This window comes from Poecilia latipinna, unplaced genomic scaffold (genome assembly GCF_001443285.1).
Source record: "Poecilia latipinna isolate Pla-1442-1.1 unplaced genomic scaffold, P_latipinna-1.0 Scaffold180, whole genome shotgun sequence".
NCBI classification, from domain to species: domain Eukaryota; kingdom Metazoa; phylum Chordata; class Actinopteri; order Cyprinodontiformes; family Poeciliidae; genus Poecilia; species Poecilia latipinna.
This window is the reverse complement of record NW_015112796.1, coordinates 159,288-179,699: the sequence shown is the minus strand read 5'-3', so window position 1 is coordinate 179,699 and position 20,412 is coordinate 159,288. Positions and strand designations below refer to the sequence as shown.

Sequence of the window (20,412 nt, the reverse complement as noted above, 5' to 3'; positions counted from 1 at the left end):
TGTGCTTTTGACCACAAATGTCTTTATTTTTGTTAAATTATTTTTTTCCTCCCACACAGACGGAAAAAAAACGTTTTACTTAACTTCACAAAAAAGTTGCCAGTGCTCTGTTGGAGTATTTGAGAATAGTAACAAGCATACAAACTTGCCACTTTCTTTCTTCAGTCTCCCTGACACCCATCCACACATCACTCGCTTATGTGAACACACACTCAAGCTGGCATACATCCACACTTAATACTGGAGTCTGTTTTTTTTTTTTTTTTTCATTCAGACGGTCCCGTCTGTGCGGCCGGACAGCAGATTGGAGATCCATGAGTCGATGAACTTTGAAGCAGAAAATGATTTTTGCCCTGGTTTGGAGATGAGCCATGCTCATGTCATTCCTTTATTAGACTCTGCTGAAGTAATCCTTTTCCAGATTCCTCTGTCCTCCCACGCCAGCCTCCCTGCTGAGGGTAAAAGTCTAAGACTGTGATGGTCTTACTTTGGGCTGGACTGGCCTCTGTAATTTAGGTTTATACCATCTGTGGCATGTGTTTAGGTTGCGTTTTCTTTATTTAACAGAAGAAGAAAAAAAAAACCCCTTCTTTCTCTGCGTCTGCGTCTCTCCTAAGCAACCACGTCTTAATTTCTTTCCAAGCATTTTCTTTGTGGCTACATGTTAAATTGAGTGCATTTGACATGATTGATTGCCTCCATTATTCGCAGTAATATAGCTCAGTAGGCCGTTTTAAAATGCCGTATCAGGTCTCATTTAGTTTTATGGTATCGTGTGTCAAGCGGTCCATTTATGTTTGACTCAACTGTCTTCAGTCTGGTGACTTCACACAATTTTTCAAAGAAGCTGAGAACAACCACCAAGTTTTAGATGGTGACCATATAAGGAGTCTGACAAATCAGTTTGATGCCGTGTTATCTTGGATTCTTGGTGGTTAATTGTTAACCAGAGTTATGGTTGTGTAATGTTGGATGTTTTTTAGGTACAGTCATGACTGCTGAGAGGCACTTTTTAAAAAGTCATTACAGACATAAAATACAATGTAGCTCTGTATTCGTTCACTGGATAAAGTTCAAACACAACTTTACAAGTTAAGCTTGGCTTTTTTAGAGCTAGCTTTATTTTTGCTTTGAGAGACTCTCAAAAGCAGTCTCTCATTTTCTAAGCAGAGAAAATGTTAACTTTGTTTTTAGTTTTAACACAGATTGTAGTGCAAAACTAGAAATGCTCCAAGAATTCAGCCAATCAGGATCAGCTGTGCTACTTTAGATTTTTAAAAGCTTGACCAATAATTGGCTGAATGGAAACTAAAAAAAAAATATACCAGGTGATAATAACAGCAGTACTCTTCGGTGTGGACTCTTTCTGAAGGAGGAGTACCTAAAATAAATTCTCTAACAACTTTTACTGTAAGAATCGAGTAACTTTGTACCACTAACCTAAATGTCATAAGTTTCCTTACAATAAAATATATCTTATTTAGAAATTGGTATATAATCAGAACTCTTTTTGTTGTTGATTTAAAAATAACCTTTTTTTTTTGTTGCTTCGATGCATTGTCCCAGTCTTTAAAGTTTAGAAGCTCACAGCCCCTCTCTGCTCTCACATCTCTCTCCTTTTCGCGTTCTTGCTATTTTGAAGGCAAAAGGTGCAAACAAGCTCCACATGCTGCTGCTGCAAATTGCCGCTCTTCCCTCTTGTTGTAAATCTCACTTTCTAATTTTAACCCTGCTTAGCAGTAGGTGAAGAAAGATTGAAATGTGACGACAGCCTCCTTATGTCACTCCCCGTCTTGAATTGTTTTAGGTGGATTCTGTTGGTAGTTTCCACTTTCATCACTTTTTCTCTGCTTTATTTTCCAGCTTCTCGCTAATTAAGTATAAACTTAATTATCGCTTCTTTGCTGTTTAGATTCCCGGCGGCGCCCTGCGTCAGAGCCCTGCTTTTTTTTTTTTTTTTTATCTGTGTGTACGTTGGTGGTTTTCTGTCTGTCCTCTGATAAATCCTGGTGTTGGACGCATCTGTCCCTGTGCTGTGTGGTGACGGTCCTGTCCTGTCCTGTGCTCTGCTCTCAGTGTGTGAATGGAGCAGTGTGCGAGTACGGCCTCCCTGCTGGCCTCCGTGCGGGAGCAGGAGAGGCAGTTTGAGATGCTGAGCCGGGCTCTGGAGGAGGAGCGGAGGTCGTGTGCCGGCACCTTGCCCCGCCCCCTCCCCAACATGCAGGTAACGCCCTCTGACCCTTCCACCCTCATTACCCTCATGCACCTTTTCCGTCTCGGTCCTCCTCGGATTCTTCCTTTTGATCTGAACCGGTTCATCCAAAGTCATCTTCATCATCACCCTCATCTCATCTGTGCTGGACGGCAGCAGACCACAGCAGCAGCTAAAACACGCGACGCTTAGACTTCAGATTAAATAAAGTAAATAAATACTTTTTAAAACTTAAGCCCCAGAGGGGGTTTCTGAAGTATGTGTTTAAAATCAAATCTAATTTATATTTTCTTAGAAATTACAAGCTCTATTTCAATTCTCTTGATATCAAGAAGCTCCATCAGAAGTGTAAGTATCACAGCAACTGCTATAGTTTCAGAGAAAGTGAGAACGGAGCATACGGTAAAATAATTTTATCATAGAAATTACTGCAGTAAATGTCAATATTGTTTTGGGACCATTTTCACGCAATATATTGTTAATGCACAATAATGTGAGTTTGCTCTCTCAAAGACTAATAAACTTTAGTAATGTACAGAACACTTAACACTGGAACTGGAAGATATTCTAAATATCCGAAAGAAAACACAACACACAAAAACGATAAATAAAATGTAAATAAAAACCACACCGAACTGAAACCATAAACACAACGGATTATGAAGTTTATTTAAACAAAATTGCCTTTCAAAGATATTAAGCATCAGAAAGGATTAGCTTATTTTAATATACCATGCGATTAATTGCTTATTGTAACAGTTTTATCCCTCACCAGAATTTTTTGCATTATAGTGTAGCACATACAGACATTCTAGAAATGTCACAAATAAGGCTACAAACTTCTGGAAACCACAGACTCACCTGTGGACATTACCTGTGCAAAGAACAAAAAGGAAAGAATAATTTCCTTTCTAATAATTAATATTTTTTGAAAGGCAATTATGTTTACAGAGACTTTATAATCCATTTTATTTATGGTTTTGTTTGTGAGTTGTGTTTATTTTCATTATATTTACCAGTACTGTTTTTGGTTTTGTTTTTTGGATATTTAAAACTGGCTTCCAGTTCTAGTGTAAAGTGTTCTTTACAAAATTAATGGATATTCATCTTTGAGAGAGTGAACTTGCATTATTTTTCCATCATCAATATATTACTGGAAGTAAAACCACCAAAATATATGCTTTTTTTTTTTTTTTTTGGCACTACCAGAGCTCCCTACACTGTATTTTTGATGAAGGTTCCTGGTCACCGACGTCTGTCCCACAACCTTTGGGCATAAATTCAAATGCCATATTATTTCAGTTAACATCTGTAAGTTCCACAAAGACGTTCTCGTGATTGTTCCCCCTCAGCTGTCAGGCTTTGGAAATGCTGCGCCGCCCGATGGTTTTGTCCTGACTTGTCCATGAATGTTTGCATGCAAAACTACGTCTTGCTTTTATGTTTGGTTTGTTGTTCCGACTTTTTCTGATACGGATTACTCTTGTTCTTCTGTCTTTACTTGCTGGAGGGTATCCCCTGTTGGGGTAAGGATGAAAATAAGATCCCGTCTTCTGATTTCTTAAATAAAGTAGGTCACTGTTTTGCTTATCAGTCACAGGGTGAGTCAGTTACTTGGCTCTGAACCTGAACTTAAAACGCTCGATAATTCTTTCGCTTTCTCAGAGGAGCCATTAGTATGTACCGGAACAGCTTAGCACTTTCTCACCATCAGGGAACCCTTGCTGCTTTAGCCAATAACCATCCACCTCAGCTTGCTGCTCTGGCATGTTGCCGCACCTTAATCTGACAATGTCTCAGGTAATTTCAAGGCTGTTCTGAGTCATAAGGTGCTGCAGGATGTTAAATAGTGAGTGTGTGCAGACCAGGAAGGTTGCTTGTGTTGCCCCCATCACTGCTGTGTGTTGGTGTGTGTTAACATTGCCTGAAGGCTCCAGCATGCCTCTGCTAGGCAGCGCAACATGATATCGGTCTTTACTGACAGGTATCCACATGTCTCCATCTGCCCAGCTGCTTCTCTTTCTGTCTGTGGCTTAATCTGATCTGAACAGTTTAAGTCCAGTAGCTTAATCTGATGTGTGTGTGTGTGTGTGTATGTGGACGGCTTTATTGTCATCAGTTTCCAGCCAACAGTGACTTATTTCTGTTTTTTAACTTTAAATCATGAAGAATCTCATTTTAAATGGGTACTAAGCAGGAACAGAGGTCTGTCTGTGGCTGAAGAATCATCAATCATGTCAGCTGTTCTTTCTTCCATTACTGATAAATTCTCCATTTGTCATCTATTCATACCACCATCACAAATCATCCATTATTGTTATGTTACAATGCCCTGCAAAAGTATTCATACCTCCTTGAAGTTTCTCATATTTTGTCTATTTACCACCTCAACCTTTAGAATTTTTTTTTAATCCCTGAATCCAACTAAATATAATTTGCTTAAAGCCACGACTGTTATGTTTGGAAAAAAACAAAAAATAATAATGTCTTCTATGGGAAATTTGCTTTCATTTTATTTAAAAAAAATATTTTTTTATAAATGAAGCAAACATCAAACCATTTCCTCCCGATGGCTGGATAATGATGGTCAGTTTTTACATTTTCATTTGTAAAACAAAAAGTTGCCAAACCCATGAAGTTTCCTACCACTTAAAAATATGCAGCACTACATTTGTTGTCGTTGGAAATCTCAATAAAATAGATGTTGTGGTTGTAAAGTAACTGAATGTGAAAAGGTTCAAGGAAGATGGATTCTTATGCAAAAACTGTATAAAGGTAAAAATGTTTTACCTTCTTAAATATAAAAACCTTAGTTGTATCGTCATGACTGCAAGTATGTATTTCTTAAAACCATTTGTTTTATTTCTGGTCTGTTGATTGCGTGTTTGTAACGCATGATGGGAGAAAAAGGTCTCATAACATTCCTTTTTTTTCTTGCTACGCAGATGTGGCTGAAATTAAAAAGTAGTCTGATAAATCGCTGCTTTCATCTTGTTCTGGATGAATAAAGGCATCTGCTCACTAGCTAGCGGCGTGACACAAATGCTGTGTTTGCCTAGAAATGCATATTTAAATCCAGTTTCTTGCTAGTGCCATGTGTGATTCTCTCACAAACATGATTTTGTTTCTGTATGTTAACAGAACGGCCGCATTCCTTGTGATGCAGACCTAGAAAGGCTGACGCTGAACGAGGGTTACATCAACGGGACGCATCATGTAAGATTCAGACCTTTGATGCCTGAAGCTGGAGATAACGGAGCATCGCATTCCTTTTCTGTCAATTGATAACTATATACGCTTTAGCAACATAGAAGATGGACTTTAAGCTGCAGACTGCATTTAATGCTCATGACTGGGACTGGTTTGACAGTACTGTGAATAGTTTATTGATCATCACACAATAAACTGAGCTATATTATGTCATTATATCAAATTGGCCCTTTGGAGTCTCACAACTTGAGACATCGGGACTGAAATTGAGCATTGTGTACATGTGCATGTAGTTCAGGATGGAGCCTGGTCAGCTGGTGCAGGAGACTTTCACAATGGAGGAGCCTCAGCAGGTGCCCCCGGTAATCTCCGTGGAGACGGATGACGACGGGACCACGAGGCGCACAGAAACCACGGTAAGGAGGAGATCAAATGGCAGTGGCGTGTTTTAGAGTCAGAGACTAAGTGCATCTCAGAAAGTTAGAACACTGTTCAAAAGTTCATTTATTTCAGTAACTCGTTTGAAGAACATCATATAAATGCAGTTCACATGGACTATGATGATTTTTTATTTTTACTTTCAGCTAATTAAAACATTTAACAACATTCTGACTTGTAAAACAATTTGAATAGGCACATTTAATACCTGCTTAAAGATTGTTTTCAAAAGATACTTTTAATATGACAAAAAGAACCTTGTTGGAAAGCATATTTTAATTTCTTGATGTACCTGTGTGGCATTTTGTGTCTGTTGCAATTCAATTTTGATGGGGATTTTATGTTATTTTGAAATGTTTGGGAATGTTTTCTCCAGCATGATTTTCAGAAGTTTCTGATTAAAGTAGCGTATGAAAACACAAACAGAACTGACAAAACCTCTCACGGCAGCTACACCATGTCTTTTCCATTTTGCAACAAGTCTGTTATTTGTAATAAATTAACACAACATAGTTCATAGTAGTGACCTGGGGACAGAGAGAAAATGAGCTTTATTACAATTTTGCTTTTGCATTCATGCAAATGGTCTAAATGAAACCCAGACAATCAGCTTCCTTTAAAAACGAAATAAAAACCGGCCAATCCTTGACAAAATGTCAACGAGTGTAAAGAACGTAGCTCCTGTTTTAATGCTAGGTGTGTTAACAAAAACCACGGTGAAACACTCGCTCCCTTTCTTTTCTTTTTAGGTGAAGAAAGTAGTAAAGACCACCACGACTCGCACAGTCATCCCCTCCGTGTCGGACACTCTGTCTGTGGATGGAGGCGGTTCTCTTGTCGGGGGTTACGCCTCATCCATGGCCTACAGGCCGGGCCCGGGCGGCGCCGTGCCCATGGAGTACCCCACCCATACCGTGCCCCGCAATTACCACTATGGTCCACCAGGGGGCTACGACGACTACCGTGGAGGACCTCCGTCTGAGGCGTTCTCCAGCCTCAGCAGGGGGGCTCGGATGGACGATCGCTACAGGTAACAGGAGTTTACTGAAACCTGAACTCCTCTCATCAGATTTTAGTGATGCAGTCGCTGCATTTTGAGCTCGTTGCGTTCAGATGGTTGAATGAATTAATTTCGACTCCGTTTTCCCTCCACTCTATCTATTCTCTATCAGACCAGTCCACGCAGACGGCTACAGAACCCTGGATCCGAGCTACCGAGCTCCTAGCAGGAACCAGTTGGACCCATATGCTGCCCAACCACAAGTGTGTTCAACAGTCACTGCATCATTGGCTTCGGGGCTTGTTTTAACTGAATCTAGCTCTGGCATGCTGATCTTGCAGGTTTCACCTGCTAAGTTAACATTGACGATTTGTTTGCCAGCTGCAGTGTGTCAAAATCTACTGGAATAACTGGTCTGCAGGTACTGTAAAGCGCTATTTCTGTCTCTCTGCAGGTTGGGCGAATGGGAAGTGCGTTGGAGCTGTCGTCCATTCCCCGGTTTGTCGCAGATCCGTACGGTCTGGAGGATGACCAGCGCAGCATCGGCTACGACGAGCCGGACTACGGCATGGGACACTCGATGCACTACAACACCATGCCCCTCAACCACGCCTTCCCACATGGCCCCCCGCCACGCAGGACCGGGTGAGTGTGGTAGTACGGTTTGGCAAAAATCTGGTTCTTCTCTCTCATAGCTTAAACAACAACAAGTTTGTTCTCCCTCTGCAGGAGTTATGAAGGCGCTTTAGATGGTGCAGGAGAGGTTTACTACTATGGTGCCGGGGCACCGCTGGCTAAGGGCGAGAGGGGCAGCGTGGCTTCACTGGACGCTCTGAGTTTGAGGAAAGGACCACCAGCTAGTGGATGGCGTCAGCCGGAGCTGCCAGAGGTCATCGCCATGCTGAACTACAGACTGGACCCAGTCAGGAGCAATGCAGCTGCGTACCTGCAGCATCTCACCTTTAAGAACGACAAAGTAAGACTTTTTCTTTCATCATGAAGGTGACCTTCTCCATGTGGTGCCCTTTTTATCCACTTGAGCACCGGGCCTTAAAAAATGTTTGTGCCCGCCATTGAGCCTGGTGAAATATAAGGAAGCACGCTATAACACAAGCACACGAATAACATCAACCTCCTGGATTTACAGGTGAAGTCTGACGTCCGCCGACTGAAGGGCATCCCTGCCCTCGTGTCCATGCTTGACAACCCTAACAGAGAGGTCAGTTTGACGCTCCCTCCAACTGGTTTTCTGTTTGTTTCATAAGTTAGTTATACCTGAGTTCACTGGAGTCAAATTGATGCCTAAAAGGATTGAGCTTTTACTGCACTGCTTTTACTATTTAAACCTTCTGTGTTTGTACAGAAGGAACTAAAGCTATAAATTTGAATTATTTGGGGACAGATGGTCTTAATGATTTTGGGCTTGATCCATATGAATGGTTTTTTTTTTTTTTTTTCAACATTTTTCTACATTTTTCTATGGAATGTAATGTAATAAACCTCAATATATTGTACAATTTGCGTCTGAAACAGGTTTTAATAATCTTAAAATCAGATATTTGTTGGAAAACTTCAAACCTGGGGTGCACTGGTTCGGATTAAAGCTGGTTCATAGCTCTACGTTTCCGTGCATCTAGAGTGAGAGAGAAGTGTATTAAGTACTATGTGCAGCATAACTCTGGGTTACAGCATTCTGGTTCCCTTGCACGCGTTTAATCTTTTGTTTACAGAGTAATCACTAGTGTCTCATAAAGCTGTCCCTGGCTCTGTGTTACAGGTTCACTTTGCAGCGTGTGGAGCACTAAAGAACATTTCTTTCGGCAAAGATGCAGACAATAAAATTGCCATCAAGAACTGCGATGGAGTTCCAGCGCTGATCCGGCTGCTGAGAAAGACGCGCGACCAGGACCTCACAGAGATCATCACAGGTTCGACTTATATGTAAAAAAAAAAAAAAAAAAAAAAAAAAACACAGGCTTTGTACGTTCTGGGCATCTGGTCTGCGCTGTGGTTTGTTTAGTCATTTATTTTTAAAGCTGCTTTTCTTTAAAAATAAATGATTGAATGCAGTTGAAAGAGCAGAAACTTGGCAATATTTCCTCCACTAATCTGGCAGCCAACTAGATCTCCTTCTGTTTGAAATTAGCATTTTGCTTAGTAGTTTTATTGCACATACAGGGATTCAGAAACTTGTTGCAGGTTATGTCATGTATTTCAAGCCCATTAAATCCATTATGTTCTTGTCTCCACTTCCTTGCTAAATTAAAAGTCTTCCTTCCGACAGAACTTTTTTTTCCTCTCTCTGTAGGTTTTTCATTTGTGGTAAAGCTCATTCTGCAGATCATTTGCTTTTGTAGTCGATGCACATGAGCAAAACAAAGATTGAGGAAAACACAGGGCCTGAGCCGAACTACAGGGACAAGAATGAAAGTTACATTTAGTTAAATTACAGAATTCACATTCTTGCAGGCTGTTTTTCTTCAAATTGGGTTTTTTAGGTTATTTTTGTGTAGAGACTGTATGGATCATGATATAAAATGCTGAATAGTTGTATGTAATGAGTTTTGTTTCCTGTTTACAGTCGCTGATAAATGTGGGTTCTAGACGGTTTTGGAACGTGTATCTTGGAGAAAATAAAACTCTCGGCAAAAACCGATGAATAAAAGATGCTGACATACAAAATAAATCTATGAAACAATAGAAATGTTTATTCAGAGGTTGTGGGCTACTGTTATTGTTTTAATTATGCTATACAAGCATATTTCATATAATTCTAAATTTGCAGGAGTCCTGTAGTTTTCCAATTATATCTGTTTTTAAAGTGTCACTTTGAAACTAGACTAAGCATCGTCTTCTCACACGATAACCATAAAATGGTGCGTTTTCCCCCATAGGGACTCTGTGGAACTTGTCGTCCCAGGACTCTGTGAAGATGGAGATTGTGGATAACGCGCTGCACGCTCTCTGTGACGAGGTCATGGTTCCCCATTCGGGCTGGGAGCGGACGACCAACGGCGCTGGAGGGGGCGAAGAAGACGGCAAGCCCAGAACTCCGGAGTGGGACACGGCGCTCACTAATACGGCGGGCTGTCTGAGGTATGAAGGAAGGAAAGGGAAGAACGCAGATCAAAGCTGCCGCTAATGGAGGGGAGACCTGATCTCTTCAGGAAAACAACAGGGAAGGAGTCTGGTTAAGCAGATTGATGGGAGGAAGGAAGAAAGTTAACACAGCAGAGGACCTGGGTGTGTTTTTATAAAGCTACGTAGAACACAGTTGGAATGCAAAGATTTTCCAAGCTTTCATTAATCTGATTGAACTCTGCTGCTCTTCAAGAAATGTTTTGTCTACATAAACATAGTCTGACTAGAGTAATCATGTAATGAGTAATTTTTCTGCAACGTTTGATCTCACAAGTGTGTATTTATGTCGCTTAGTTTTCAAAAGGCTTTGCCAAACAAATCCAAAAAGTGTGGATCACCCCAAGTTCTACCAATTACTTCCATACATCACCTGATGTTGTTTAATTTTAATCTCCATACTGCTGTTCACAATCTCTAACACCACACATCGCCCTGAACCCACCGTCTCTACCATAAAACATGGAGAGGGCAGCATCATGCTCTGGGGTTGTTTTTCCTCAGTATTTTGGTCAATCTTGGAACAAAAAAGTTTGTTAGAGGCTGGAAAAGACTTGAGACTGAGACAGAGGTTCACCGTCCAGCAGGTCAGTCGCCCTGGACTTCCCAGCGACTTCCAGCAAAATGCTGGAAAAACAGCATTTTGTTGCTGTTTTTCCAGCAACAAAATGCACATGTCTCTCCTTCCCCCAATGTTATTTCACCCTTAGTGTTTTAGAGTGAAGCTTTAGACAAGAGAGAGCTACAGTGGAGAGGCTTAAAGTCAAAGTGAACCTGCTTTTAGATTAGACTGGCCCAGTCAAAGTCTAGACCCCAAACTAACTGAGAATCTGTGGCTGAAGCCTGAAAATGTCTTTCCACAGATTCTTTCCATTGATTCCGACTGAACCTGATCGATTTCAAAGAGCAGTGGAGAGTTTTGATATAAACCAGGTTGATAGCAACACCTGGTTCTGGAAAGTATGAACAGAAGAGCTGAGCTTAAATGAACTCCACACTTTTAAGATTTGTATAAGTAAAAAAAAAAATAAAAATAAAAAATGAGTGTCCTCGTTATTACACCTCACCATTATGAACTACTTTGAGTTGGTCTGTTACAGACAATCCTTTCAGAGCCCTGCTGCTTGTTAAATTTGGAAGCGGTCTGTCACAATGTTTAAATAAATCAGAGGAACGGGAAGAAAGGAATTTAAGTTGTTACAGGAAATAGCAGGGAGCAGTGGGGCAATGGCCTGTACACTGTAAACAGTATTAGCAGGCCAGTGGGTCTGTTATCAGTGGATTCTCTTCAACAGTTCGGTTAATTAGAGCTGTTCTGCTTAATGGGAGAAGCATGTTAGAAATGTTATCTTGAAGACTTTAAAAGTCTTGGTGGCTGACGATTTGTGCTCGGCATCAAGTATGTCATGTTGAGCTTTGACTGTCTGCCTGAAGCTCCAGGATGAGTCGAGTGAATTGGGGATGAAAATGAGACATTAGTAGTTCAACTTGTAGAATCTGGTTTTGCTATAAGATGGATGTGAGAGGTATGGTTTGGATTAGTAGCTGTAAGAATCACTCTCAGGGTTTCTTCCTAGATTCCCACCTTAACTCTGTTTAAAAGGCTTCCAAGATTTCCAAACACCACCATGCTTCCTGACAGGCTGAAAGCTCAAATAAATACAGATGAACAACTTTGTTTTAATTTATTCAACTTTTTCTGTGGTTTGTGTGAACTTTCACTCTAAATAACAACTTTAGATGAGTGATCTAGTTCTCAGTTTGCAGGTATCCCAGCCCGGCTATTAATTAAAGTTTTAGAACAGGGATGAAAACTGGAGGAAAACGGCTGATGGCAACTGGTTTTTTGCATCTCCAAGTACAATTACCAAAAGTTCTACAAGTTGTTTTAGCTTTTAGTTTCATTCCAAGAAAAGAGTAGTAAAGTTGGAAGATTATCTCCATATTTTCAGAAACCAGCGAGTCTTCTCCAGATCAGATTTATCGCAGCTAATCTAGCCTAGAAACTGTCTGTATTTTCAGATGTTAATAAGGTAAAAGTACCGCGTTTCGACAACAGAATATGGAGCTGCGACTTCAGCGTGTCATCGAACGAGCATTCGCTTTTTGATTCTTAGCTTCTACCTCATGAGCTTCAACCACATTGCACACAGCAGCCCATCTTCCTTCAGTGAAAGTGCTCATGTAACACGCACATATATGCGCATGTAACCGGATCTTGTCAGACTCTTCTTTGTGAAACTGCAGATTTAAAGGGAGTTTCATTCAAACAACTGTGGGGGGAGTGGTTTTCAGACACAGCTGTACTTGTTGTCGATTCATGTTGTGACCAAAACTGACAATTATTTTTTTTTCCTTCTTTACGGCTTTTCATTTCTCAGTTGCCTCATTCTTCCTTTTTTGTGTCTGTTTTTAGGAATGTGAGTTCAGAGAGAATTGAGGCGAGGCGGAAGCTGAGAGAGTGCTCCGGTTTGGTCGATTCCCTCATGTACATCGTTCAGTCCCAGATTAACTGTAAAGAGCTCAACAATAAGGTATGTGCAAGGTTGGCTGGATTTATTCAGAATTCTGCATTTAAAACTAATTGTGTATCCTACAACTTTTTATTTTTATTTTTATTTTTTATCTTTTTACACCTGCGCCTTGTTCTCTGTGTCTACACAGTTGACTGAGAACTGTGTTTGTCTGCTGAGGAACTTGTCGTATCATGTGCACAAAGAAATACCGAACTTTGAGGCCTACGACGAGAGCAAACTAGACAACTCGAGCCCCGCCCCCTCAAGCCAGAGGGCTGGCTGCTTCAGCTCCCGCAAGGGCAAAGGTCGGTGTCACAGAGCGACATGAAGTCATGTGTTGTGTGTCCGTGTGTGTGTGTGTGTGCGCTCATTCAGTTTCTGGGGCATTTAGGGTGACATCACTGACTACACATTTTAAGTCAACTGATACCAACACACACACGCCTCAACAAACAAAACTACTCGATGTTTGAGGAATGCCAACAATCTCTTCTCATCGTCTGTGGTCGCTGCTGGTTTTTCATTGAGAGCATCGATTTGTTTCAGCTGCAGCTTTTTTTTTTTTTTTGCTGGAACTTAAGCTGACACTTTATCGTATCTGTTATTCATGTTAACAGAGTTCATTCAGAAATAGTGAGTTTTTTAATTAGTTATTTTTCACTTGTTTACTTTTTGATCATTAACAATAAATCATCCTAAATTTCTCTTTATATATGACAGTAAAAGTTATTTTACTGCTGATAGAAACTTTACATTTCATGATCATCTAACGGCACAAACTGCAGAAACAAACTGCGTTTTCCACATGTCTTGTTTCCACTGAGGAGTTGGTCAAAGGGTCGGGCTGATGTCGGTTTGCTTTCTCTGAACTAGTTGATGTTTGTTTTTTCTTTTACTAAGCTAAATCTGTTGGCAATAAATTCTTAATCTGTTTTTGTTAACATTTATTTTACCAGATGAGATGATTGAGAGCAAATTCTCATTTTCAACCACAACCTGTTCAGAAAACATTAATTCTTGAATACATACAAGGCGCATGTCACCTGTGCTGGTAGTCAGGATGTGAGCACATGTTATTTGGGTGGCGGAGTAATGGCTGCTTTCCCTTTTAACGCTTTCTCTCCTTCATTTTTTTCTGCCGTTCTTTTCTTCCTTATCTTTTTCTCCTCTCCGTTCCTCTTTTCCCCGTCTGGGTCGGCTACAGATGAGTGGTTTTCCAAAGGTAAGCTTTCTTTACCTCTGTGTAACGACACTCGGCTTCCGCTGCGTGATCTTGTCTGATCAAGTCTGGGTTGTTGAAACTAACAAGCACGCCTGCTCTTCGTTGTGGTTGTCCTGCACCGTAACCCTCAGTCAAGAACTTGCATCTTAGTTTGACTTTTCCTTTTGGCTAGTGTGTTTGCAGACGCCAAAACTAGTTGAAATGCAACAGCAGTAGAAATTGCACTAGAGGTAGCACACACTTGTTTCTGTTCATTTCTTGAAATGTAATGTCGAGGGTCTGCTGCTTCTAGGAAGGAAAGATGAGGAGGCACCTCACGAGAGGATAAGTATCCCACCGAGGGCCACGCCTGCTAAAGGTAAGCGAAGACCTGGGAGATGATGTTTGACTGCATCACATAAATCTACTCTACATTTTTCTCTGCTCACCTCCTGTTACATGCTTCCTCCCTCCTTCCTGTGTAAATCCGTCCATCCTGCAGGCTATGAGCTGCTGTTCCAGCCAGAGGTGGTCCGCATCTACACATCGCTGCTAAAGGAAAGCAGCAACCCCATTGTGCTGGAAGCCTCAGCTGGAGCCATTCAGAACCTCTGTGCTGGAAAATGGACTGTAAGAGCCACCTTAAGTCATCATCCTGCTCTGTTTCACCAGTGGGGCTGCAAAAGCTTCTGCATTTCTCTCTTTGTTTCCCACCATCACAGTCTTCCCACCTCTCCTCCTGAGCGTTCAGGTGTTGATCAGTGAAGATGCTTTTGAACCAACTGACTCAGAACGTTTTGTCCTTGAAATGTAATTACCTGTAACAGTTTGTGTTACCCTTGTTATCAGCGGCAGTGTAACAATGAATCATCCCCACAAGTTGTTTGTATTTTGCTTCCAAGCGGCTAGATGTTCCCGTCGTTTTGATCACTACTTTAAGGCGTTGAAGTTGTCTCTTTTTTAAATTTTTTTTTTAGTTGTTTTTCACTCGTTTTTAATTAGGTACTTGACCTATTTCACAGGAATGTATTTTGTTTGATAAGCCTTTTAAATCTGACTCATGAATCAATCAGGTATTAAAGGCTCCAGAATTTAAATTTATTTATTTGCTGCCCAAAAACTCTAAAAGTCTAAATTTATTTTGTTGAATCAGATGTAGATACTTTTGTTTTTGATCTTCAGGTGTGCACTTCACTAATTTTATCCAAGCAATGCTATGCAAAATTAGCAACTACGTATAGGAAATATGTGAAGGAGAAATTTAAGAAAGCTGCAGAACAAATGACAATAAAATCTAATTAAGAGTTTAGAGAAAGAAAAATTATACCGACAATGTTTTTCTGTGACAACTGTGTTTTTGTGTGTGATTGTCTGCAAATGCAATGTGGTTAAAAACAACTTTCTGTGGATTTAGTTGTGCCAGTAAACAAAAGTTGCTTCTCCTTCTAATTGGAAATGTTTCTTTTTTTTTTTTTTTGGACCAAACCGCAGTGTTTTGCTTGTCAGCATCATTACTAAAACACTTTGGCTGCTGATGCTTATTTCATATATTTGTAATTTGTAAGTTTTCAGATTAGGCACGACTTGTAGTTTACTGAAAATCCTCTGTGCTCCCGTCTGTTTAGCATGGACGGTACATCCGTGCGTTGATGCGTGAAGAGAAAAGCTTGGTCGTGGTGAGCGAGCTGCTGGATAACTCCAATGACAGAGTCGTCCGCGCCATGTCCGGAGCGATCCGTAACCTGGCTATAGATCCGCAAAACAGGAAACTGCTCGGTGAGACATCAAAAACCATTTCCAACCAAACAGACTCTGGGTTTCTAGGGACAGATTGGATCGGTGCTGGTGTTTGTGTTGGGGAGTGTTTAACTTTTGTTCACCTGTGTCTGTTGGCAGCTAAATACGCGATACCCTACCTGGTGGCAGACTTGCCTGGTGGTGGGCAGAATCAACCAGTGAAAGCGCTGAAAGAAGAGACGGTGGTGTCCATACTGAGCACGCTCCATGAGGTGCTGGGAACCGACGTGGAGGCTGCAAAAACCTTGAGGGCCTCGCAAGGAATTGAGAGACTGGTGCTCACCAACAAGGACAAGTAATGGCGGAGTCAGAAGTGTATTGATTGTTTAATCAGGGTGGGAGCGCATTAAAAAGTCCTTAAAAAGTCTTAAATTTATTTTGGAAAAAGAGTTGGCCTTAGATATGTTATCACAGGTCTTAAGTTTTGTTGTGGCAGGACTATTTAATCTCAGATATTTTATTTAGTTTCATTTTTTTATCACAGGACTTTACTGTTACTCAAAACTTGAGTACTGAGTTTTGAGTTGTTCTGCACACATCTCAAAACTGAGTTGCATGCAGACATCTTCGATTGCTGCTACCGGGAATTAGCTGCTCATATACCCTGCAACAGTAAAGCAGGTTAGCGCAGTTATGTCCAACATGGGTAAATGCAAATTTTATTTTAGCCATTGGTTAACTTCCATCGCCAACCCATGCAATTTATTTATTTGTGATTCTTCTTTTGTACATTTGTCGTAATTCAATGTCTTAAATTCCAGTTCGTAACCTTAAAAAGGTCTCAAGTCTTGAAGCAGCTGTGGTTCTGTGGGTAGAGTAGTCGTCTTGTGGCTCGAAGGTTGTAGGTTTGATTTCAGCTCCTTCCTGTCGCATGTCAATGTGAAGACATTTAAACGATGTGTGTATCGGTGTATTACTGTGTGTGCAAATGGGTGAATGTGACTCTAGCGTAAAGTGCTTAGAATGGTCAAAATGATTGGAAAAACGCTATTTAAGTTCATTCCATTTACCATTTAAGTCTTAAGTTTGAGTTGGTGAATCCTGCAGAAAGCCTAGTTTAGTACAGATCAGGTTTTATTGCCCTTTTGAAGTTGTTTGCTTGTTTTTTTTTCTCTTTTTATAACATCCAGCATTTATTTATTTTTTCCCCCCCCCGTCTTTGAACTTTGGGAAACAGTAACCGCTCAGACCGGGAGGTGCGTGGAGCCGGGCTGGTGCTGCAGAGCGTGTGGGCCCACAAAGAGCTCCGTCGGACTCTGGAGAAGGACGGCTGGAGAAAGACCGACTTTATGGTCAACTTAAATCCCCCCAAACCCGACGACAACAGGCTCAATGGAAGACATGACGACAGCACTTTGCCTCTCATTGACAAAGGTTGGGAAGATGTCGAGCTTTCCTTCACGGTTTCACTATATGTACACATTAAAAACACAAACACCCCACACACCGGCTTATTGCTTTTGCAGCTGCCTGCGTTTCCATTTATACTTCTAAGGATTCGACTAACATGATTTATTTTTCACGTTTTTTGGTTTTAAATTAAGTGTTGAAGTTTTTGTATTAAAAAAAAAAAAAAAAAAGCTACTTCATGGCTTTTTGAAGACGTTTGTTGGTCTTGTAAGCCAAAGAATCAAAGAAGTTCAGAAGCTTCGGAAACCTTGTAGCCTTGAGGCTTGAAGAGAATCTGAACTTACCCTGTTCAAGTTTACAAAGCAGCGTCTGGAAACGTACCGAAGACGACCTCCATTGTCTGCAAACTATATTAACGCAGTCAATTTTGAATGCCAGTTTACTAATGAAATATTATGCATGCCGTTACCGCTCATAAATAAATCGAGTAACGGGCTGTTTCTCTGTGACTGTAAGCCTTAGGTTGACCTTAGTAGCTGTTTTTTTTTAACCTGACATTTAGAAATAAAGCTTTTCACTCCGTTTTAATGTTTTGCTTTCATGCAGGTGGGAAAAGAGACGAAGAAATGATTCCGTTGAATGAGTTTGGACCAGGCAAGTGCAGAAACCATTACATACATCTACAGTGTAGAAGAGACATTATAGTTATGGACCATGGCGGAAACCCAGGAATGAGGAAATGCTTTCATATAGATAATCGGTGAATGTGTGAGAAGACGGTGAATAAAAGTTGAATGATTAGAATTTATCTTGGAACAGCTGCACTTCTACTAAGTCATACTCATCTGATATATTTTGCAAGTATAATTTGTGACGCCTGTTACTTGATTACATTCCTGAGCAGAGTGGTGTTTTTTTTTTTTTTTTTTTAACTTTATTTCTATTCAAAATATTTTTAGTCTTTGCCACTCATTTAAAACCCAAACACAATGGCTATTCTGAAATAGACTTTTTATTGAGCCAAGCTTCAGGAAATGTTGTTCAAATGGAGCTGTAAAAAAATCTAAAGATGTGCTCAGTTGAGGCAGGAAACGACCCAAAACTGGCAAAGATGGCGTTCTACTTTAGTGCAAGGTTTGAAATTGACAGAAAGGCTAAAATATTAAACACCCATCCTACTGCACTGTTTGTTTCTACTGTAAGGACAATGTTTTTTTTTTTTTTGTCTTGTGGCTTATGCAGAAAATCTATTTCTTTACAATAATACAAAGTATCTTACTTGCTGAAGACGGCAATCAGAGTGAGCTCATGGTATCTGAAAAAAGCCCTCTGAGATATAACAAGTTCTTGGGGATGTTTTAGCAGCTATTGTACTCAAGATGATAGACGGCAACACAAATATTTAGTTGAGATGGCAAATTAAGTAGCTCATTTAAAGGCAATGAGATCTTGAAAACCTGGCTTGTTTCTTTTTCTATTTATTGTAGTTGATTTTGTTATTATGTATTTAGTTTTGAATGGTCCCTGCTCTAAATGTCCTCTAGTTTGACTCTCCAGGGAGAATTTCTTCCTGGTTTTCTAAACAGATTTCACTCTTATTGCATGAAAGACACACTTTACTCATTACTACTCAGTAGAAAAAAGAAGTTTTTCTTTGCAATAATACAAAGATCCTGCAAACTGATTTGATGTAGATTGAAGTTGGTCATATTCATTTAAAACCTTATATTTACATGCACTGTATTTACAAAAAAAACCCCATTAAATTAACCTACTCTGTTCCTGTTTTTGGTCAGTGAGAATTCCCAAAATTATTTCCATTTCTTAAATGAGTTTAGATCAAGATTTCTTTACTCCAATAGTTTGAATAAACACAAACCTGACCCCGTTACACCGGTTCTGTCAGGAAAAATGGGCCAAAATTCCAGCAGACTGTTGCGTAATCCATGTGTCGGGATAAAGAAAAAAACACCTCAGTCGTTACGCAGTTCAAAAGGGTTTCTAACAAATACTGAGGAAACGTGTGTAAATCTCTGAATTTGAAAAGTTTTTTTTTAATCTAAAGTATAATGGTTAGTAGTCCTAACTGAATGAAAACGGTACAAGTAAATTTTTTAATTGGTACAGAACAAATGCGTAGCTATTTTCAGCTGCACAGCTTTGCTCCTCCTGGGCTTCATGTCCACAGAAAACAGGACGATTTTACTGGCTTGTATCACTGATGTCTGTGTGCCACAGGATCTTAAAGACGTCTGCTTCCCCCCACAGACGCCTACTCCACACTGGACCAGAGAGGCAGAAAGAACACGCTGGATAAAACACTCGACGCTGCTGACCAAGACTCAGTACAGGTAGACGCTGATCCCATGGGAACCCGCTTCCACAACGTCGCATGACTGCACCCTCGGTTAAAGCAGTAGCTACCTTTATCACTGAAAAAATCAAAACAAAACCTCTGGAAAACACTTCCAACACCTTCTTTCCTAACCCCGGTTCTTAAGAAACGAACTTTCATCTGGACTTTATCTGTAAATTGTTGGGGTTTAGGACTGTTGGTCAATAAAAGCCCAGTCACGGCGCTTCTTCGGCTGCTTCAGCACCTCTGTGAAATATTTCCACTTAACGTTGTATCTGTTCAGGCAGAGTTCTCATAAAGCTGGGAAAATACATGCCATTGCTTTTCTCGTTTAAAAGGTTGGAAATTCATGGATGTGACTAGGTCATGCGCAACACACACACACACTCACACACTGAATGCGAGCTCCGGGAATGTTGTGTGAACGTTCTCACACCCACAGACGGCATGTTGTGGCACGTCCTATCAGAGCAAAGCGCTCGATCTCTATCTTGAACGTTATCTCCCACTTGTCTCCCTGAAACATGAACTAACATCGCACTAACATTTTTACTCTTTTTTTTTTTTATCTCACCCTTTGTTTCCCTTTAACTACATCCTCTGAACTTTTTGTGTCCACTCACACTGAACTCGTTTTTTTTTCCTCTGTTCACCGTTCTCTTTGTGTCGTACCACCTCTGGGCTTCTCTTCCTGTCTTTTCATAATCTATCACACTCTCTATCTCTTTATATTTTGTCTCTTCTCTCAGGGAGGGATGTATGGGGAGAGGCAGGCTTCCTTGCCTCTGTTGGATTCTTACGATGGTTAGGCTACATCCACTGTCACACTGCATGTCAGCGCATGGTATGTGTCCCACCAGCTTCCCTGCTCAACTCACCGCATGGCCTAATATTGTAGGAGTGTGTAAAAGTACCTTGCAGAAATATTTATACCCCTAGATATTGATGTTTTGTTATGTTACAGTCAGAAACTTCTATGTGTTTCACTGGGATTTTGATCTGATAGATCAACACGTGGTAGTTCAGAGGAAAATGAATTAAATTCAGAATAGATGGGGGGGAAAAAAAGACATGATGCAATTACAGATCAACAGTGGAGGTAAGACAATCTACCTGGCGAGGTCTGGAAAAACTTGGAAATTAATTTTAGCTTTTGCCAAATCTGGAAAAGTTTTACTACTTTTATCAGGAATT

At 40.5% G+C, this 20,412-nt stretch overlaps 1 protein-coding gene across 10 annotated transcripts in view; it reads left to right on the top strand.

Moving 5' to 3' along the window:
• ctnnd1 (catenin (cadherin-associated protein), delta 1) overlaps positions 1 to 20,412 on the top strand; it is a 31,223-nt gene that overhangs the window by 8,024 nt on the left and 2,787 nt on the right. For 3 of the 10 annotated variants that reach the window (XM_015030362.1, XM_015030363.1, XM_015030364.1), the window contains exons 2-21: positions 5,354 to 5,428; positions 5,716 to 5,838; positions 6,610 to 6,890; positions 7,033 to 7,123; positions 7,315 to 7,505; positions 7,590 to 7,836; positions 8,008 to 8,079; positions 8,638 to 8,788; positions 9,755 to 9,956; positions 12,415 to 12,532; positions 12,663 to 12,819; positions 13,719 to 13,736; positions 14,029 to 14,094; positions 14,218 to 14,345; positions 15,341 to 15,491; positions 15,612 to 15,807; positions 16,690 to 16,886; positions 17,469 to 17,516; positions 19,131 to 19,213; positions 19,968 to 20,022. In XM_015030362.1, the coding sequence (XP_014885848.1) occupies positions 5,722 to 5,838; positions 6,610 to 6,890; positions 7,033 to 7,123; positions 7,315 to 7,505; positions 7,590 to 7,836; positions 8,008 to 8,079; positions 8,638 to 8,788; positions 9,755 to 9,956; positions 12,415 to 12,532; positions 12,663 to 12,819; positions 13,719 to 13,736; positions 14,029 to 14,094; positions 14,218 to 14,345; positions 15,341 to 15,491; positions 15,612 to 15,807; positions 16,690 to 16,886; positions 17,469 to 17,516; positions 19,131 to 19,213; positions 19,968 to 20,022 (2,569 nt within the window). In that variant the 5' untranslated portion in view covers positions 5,354 to 5,428; positions 5,716 to 5,721. Of the gene's footprint in view, positions 1 to 2,076; positions 2,225 to 3,348; positions 3,739 to 5,353; positions 5,429 to 5,715; positions 5,839 to 6,609; positions 6,891 to 7,032; positions 7,124 to 7,314; positions 7,506 to 7,589; positions 7,837 to 8,007; positions 8,080 to 8,637; positions 8,789 to 9,754; positions 9,957 to 12,414; positions 12,533 to 12,662; positions 12,820 to 13,718; positions 13,737 to 14,028; positions 14,095 to 14,217; positions 14,346 to 15,340; positions 15,492 to 15,611; positions 15,808 to 16,689; positions 16,887 to 17,468; positions 17,517 to 19,130; positions 19,214 to 19,967; positions 20,063 to 20,412 lie in introns of those variants that run through there. The other 7 variants (XM_015030355.1, XM_015030356.1, XM_015030359.1 and 4 more) reach the window with 6 other exon arrangements.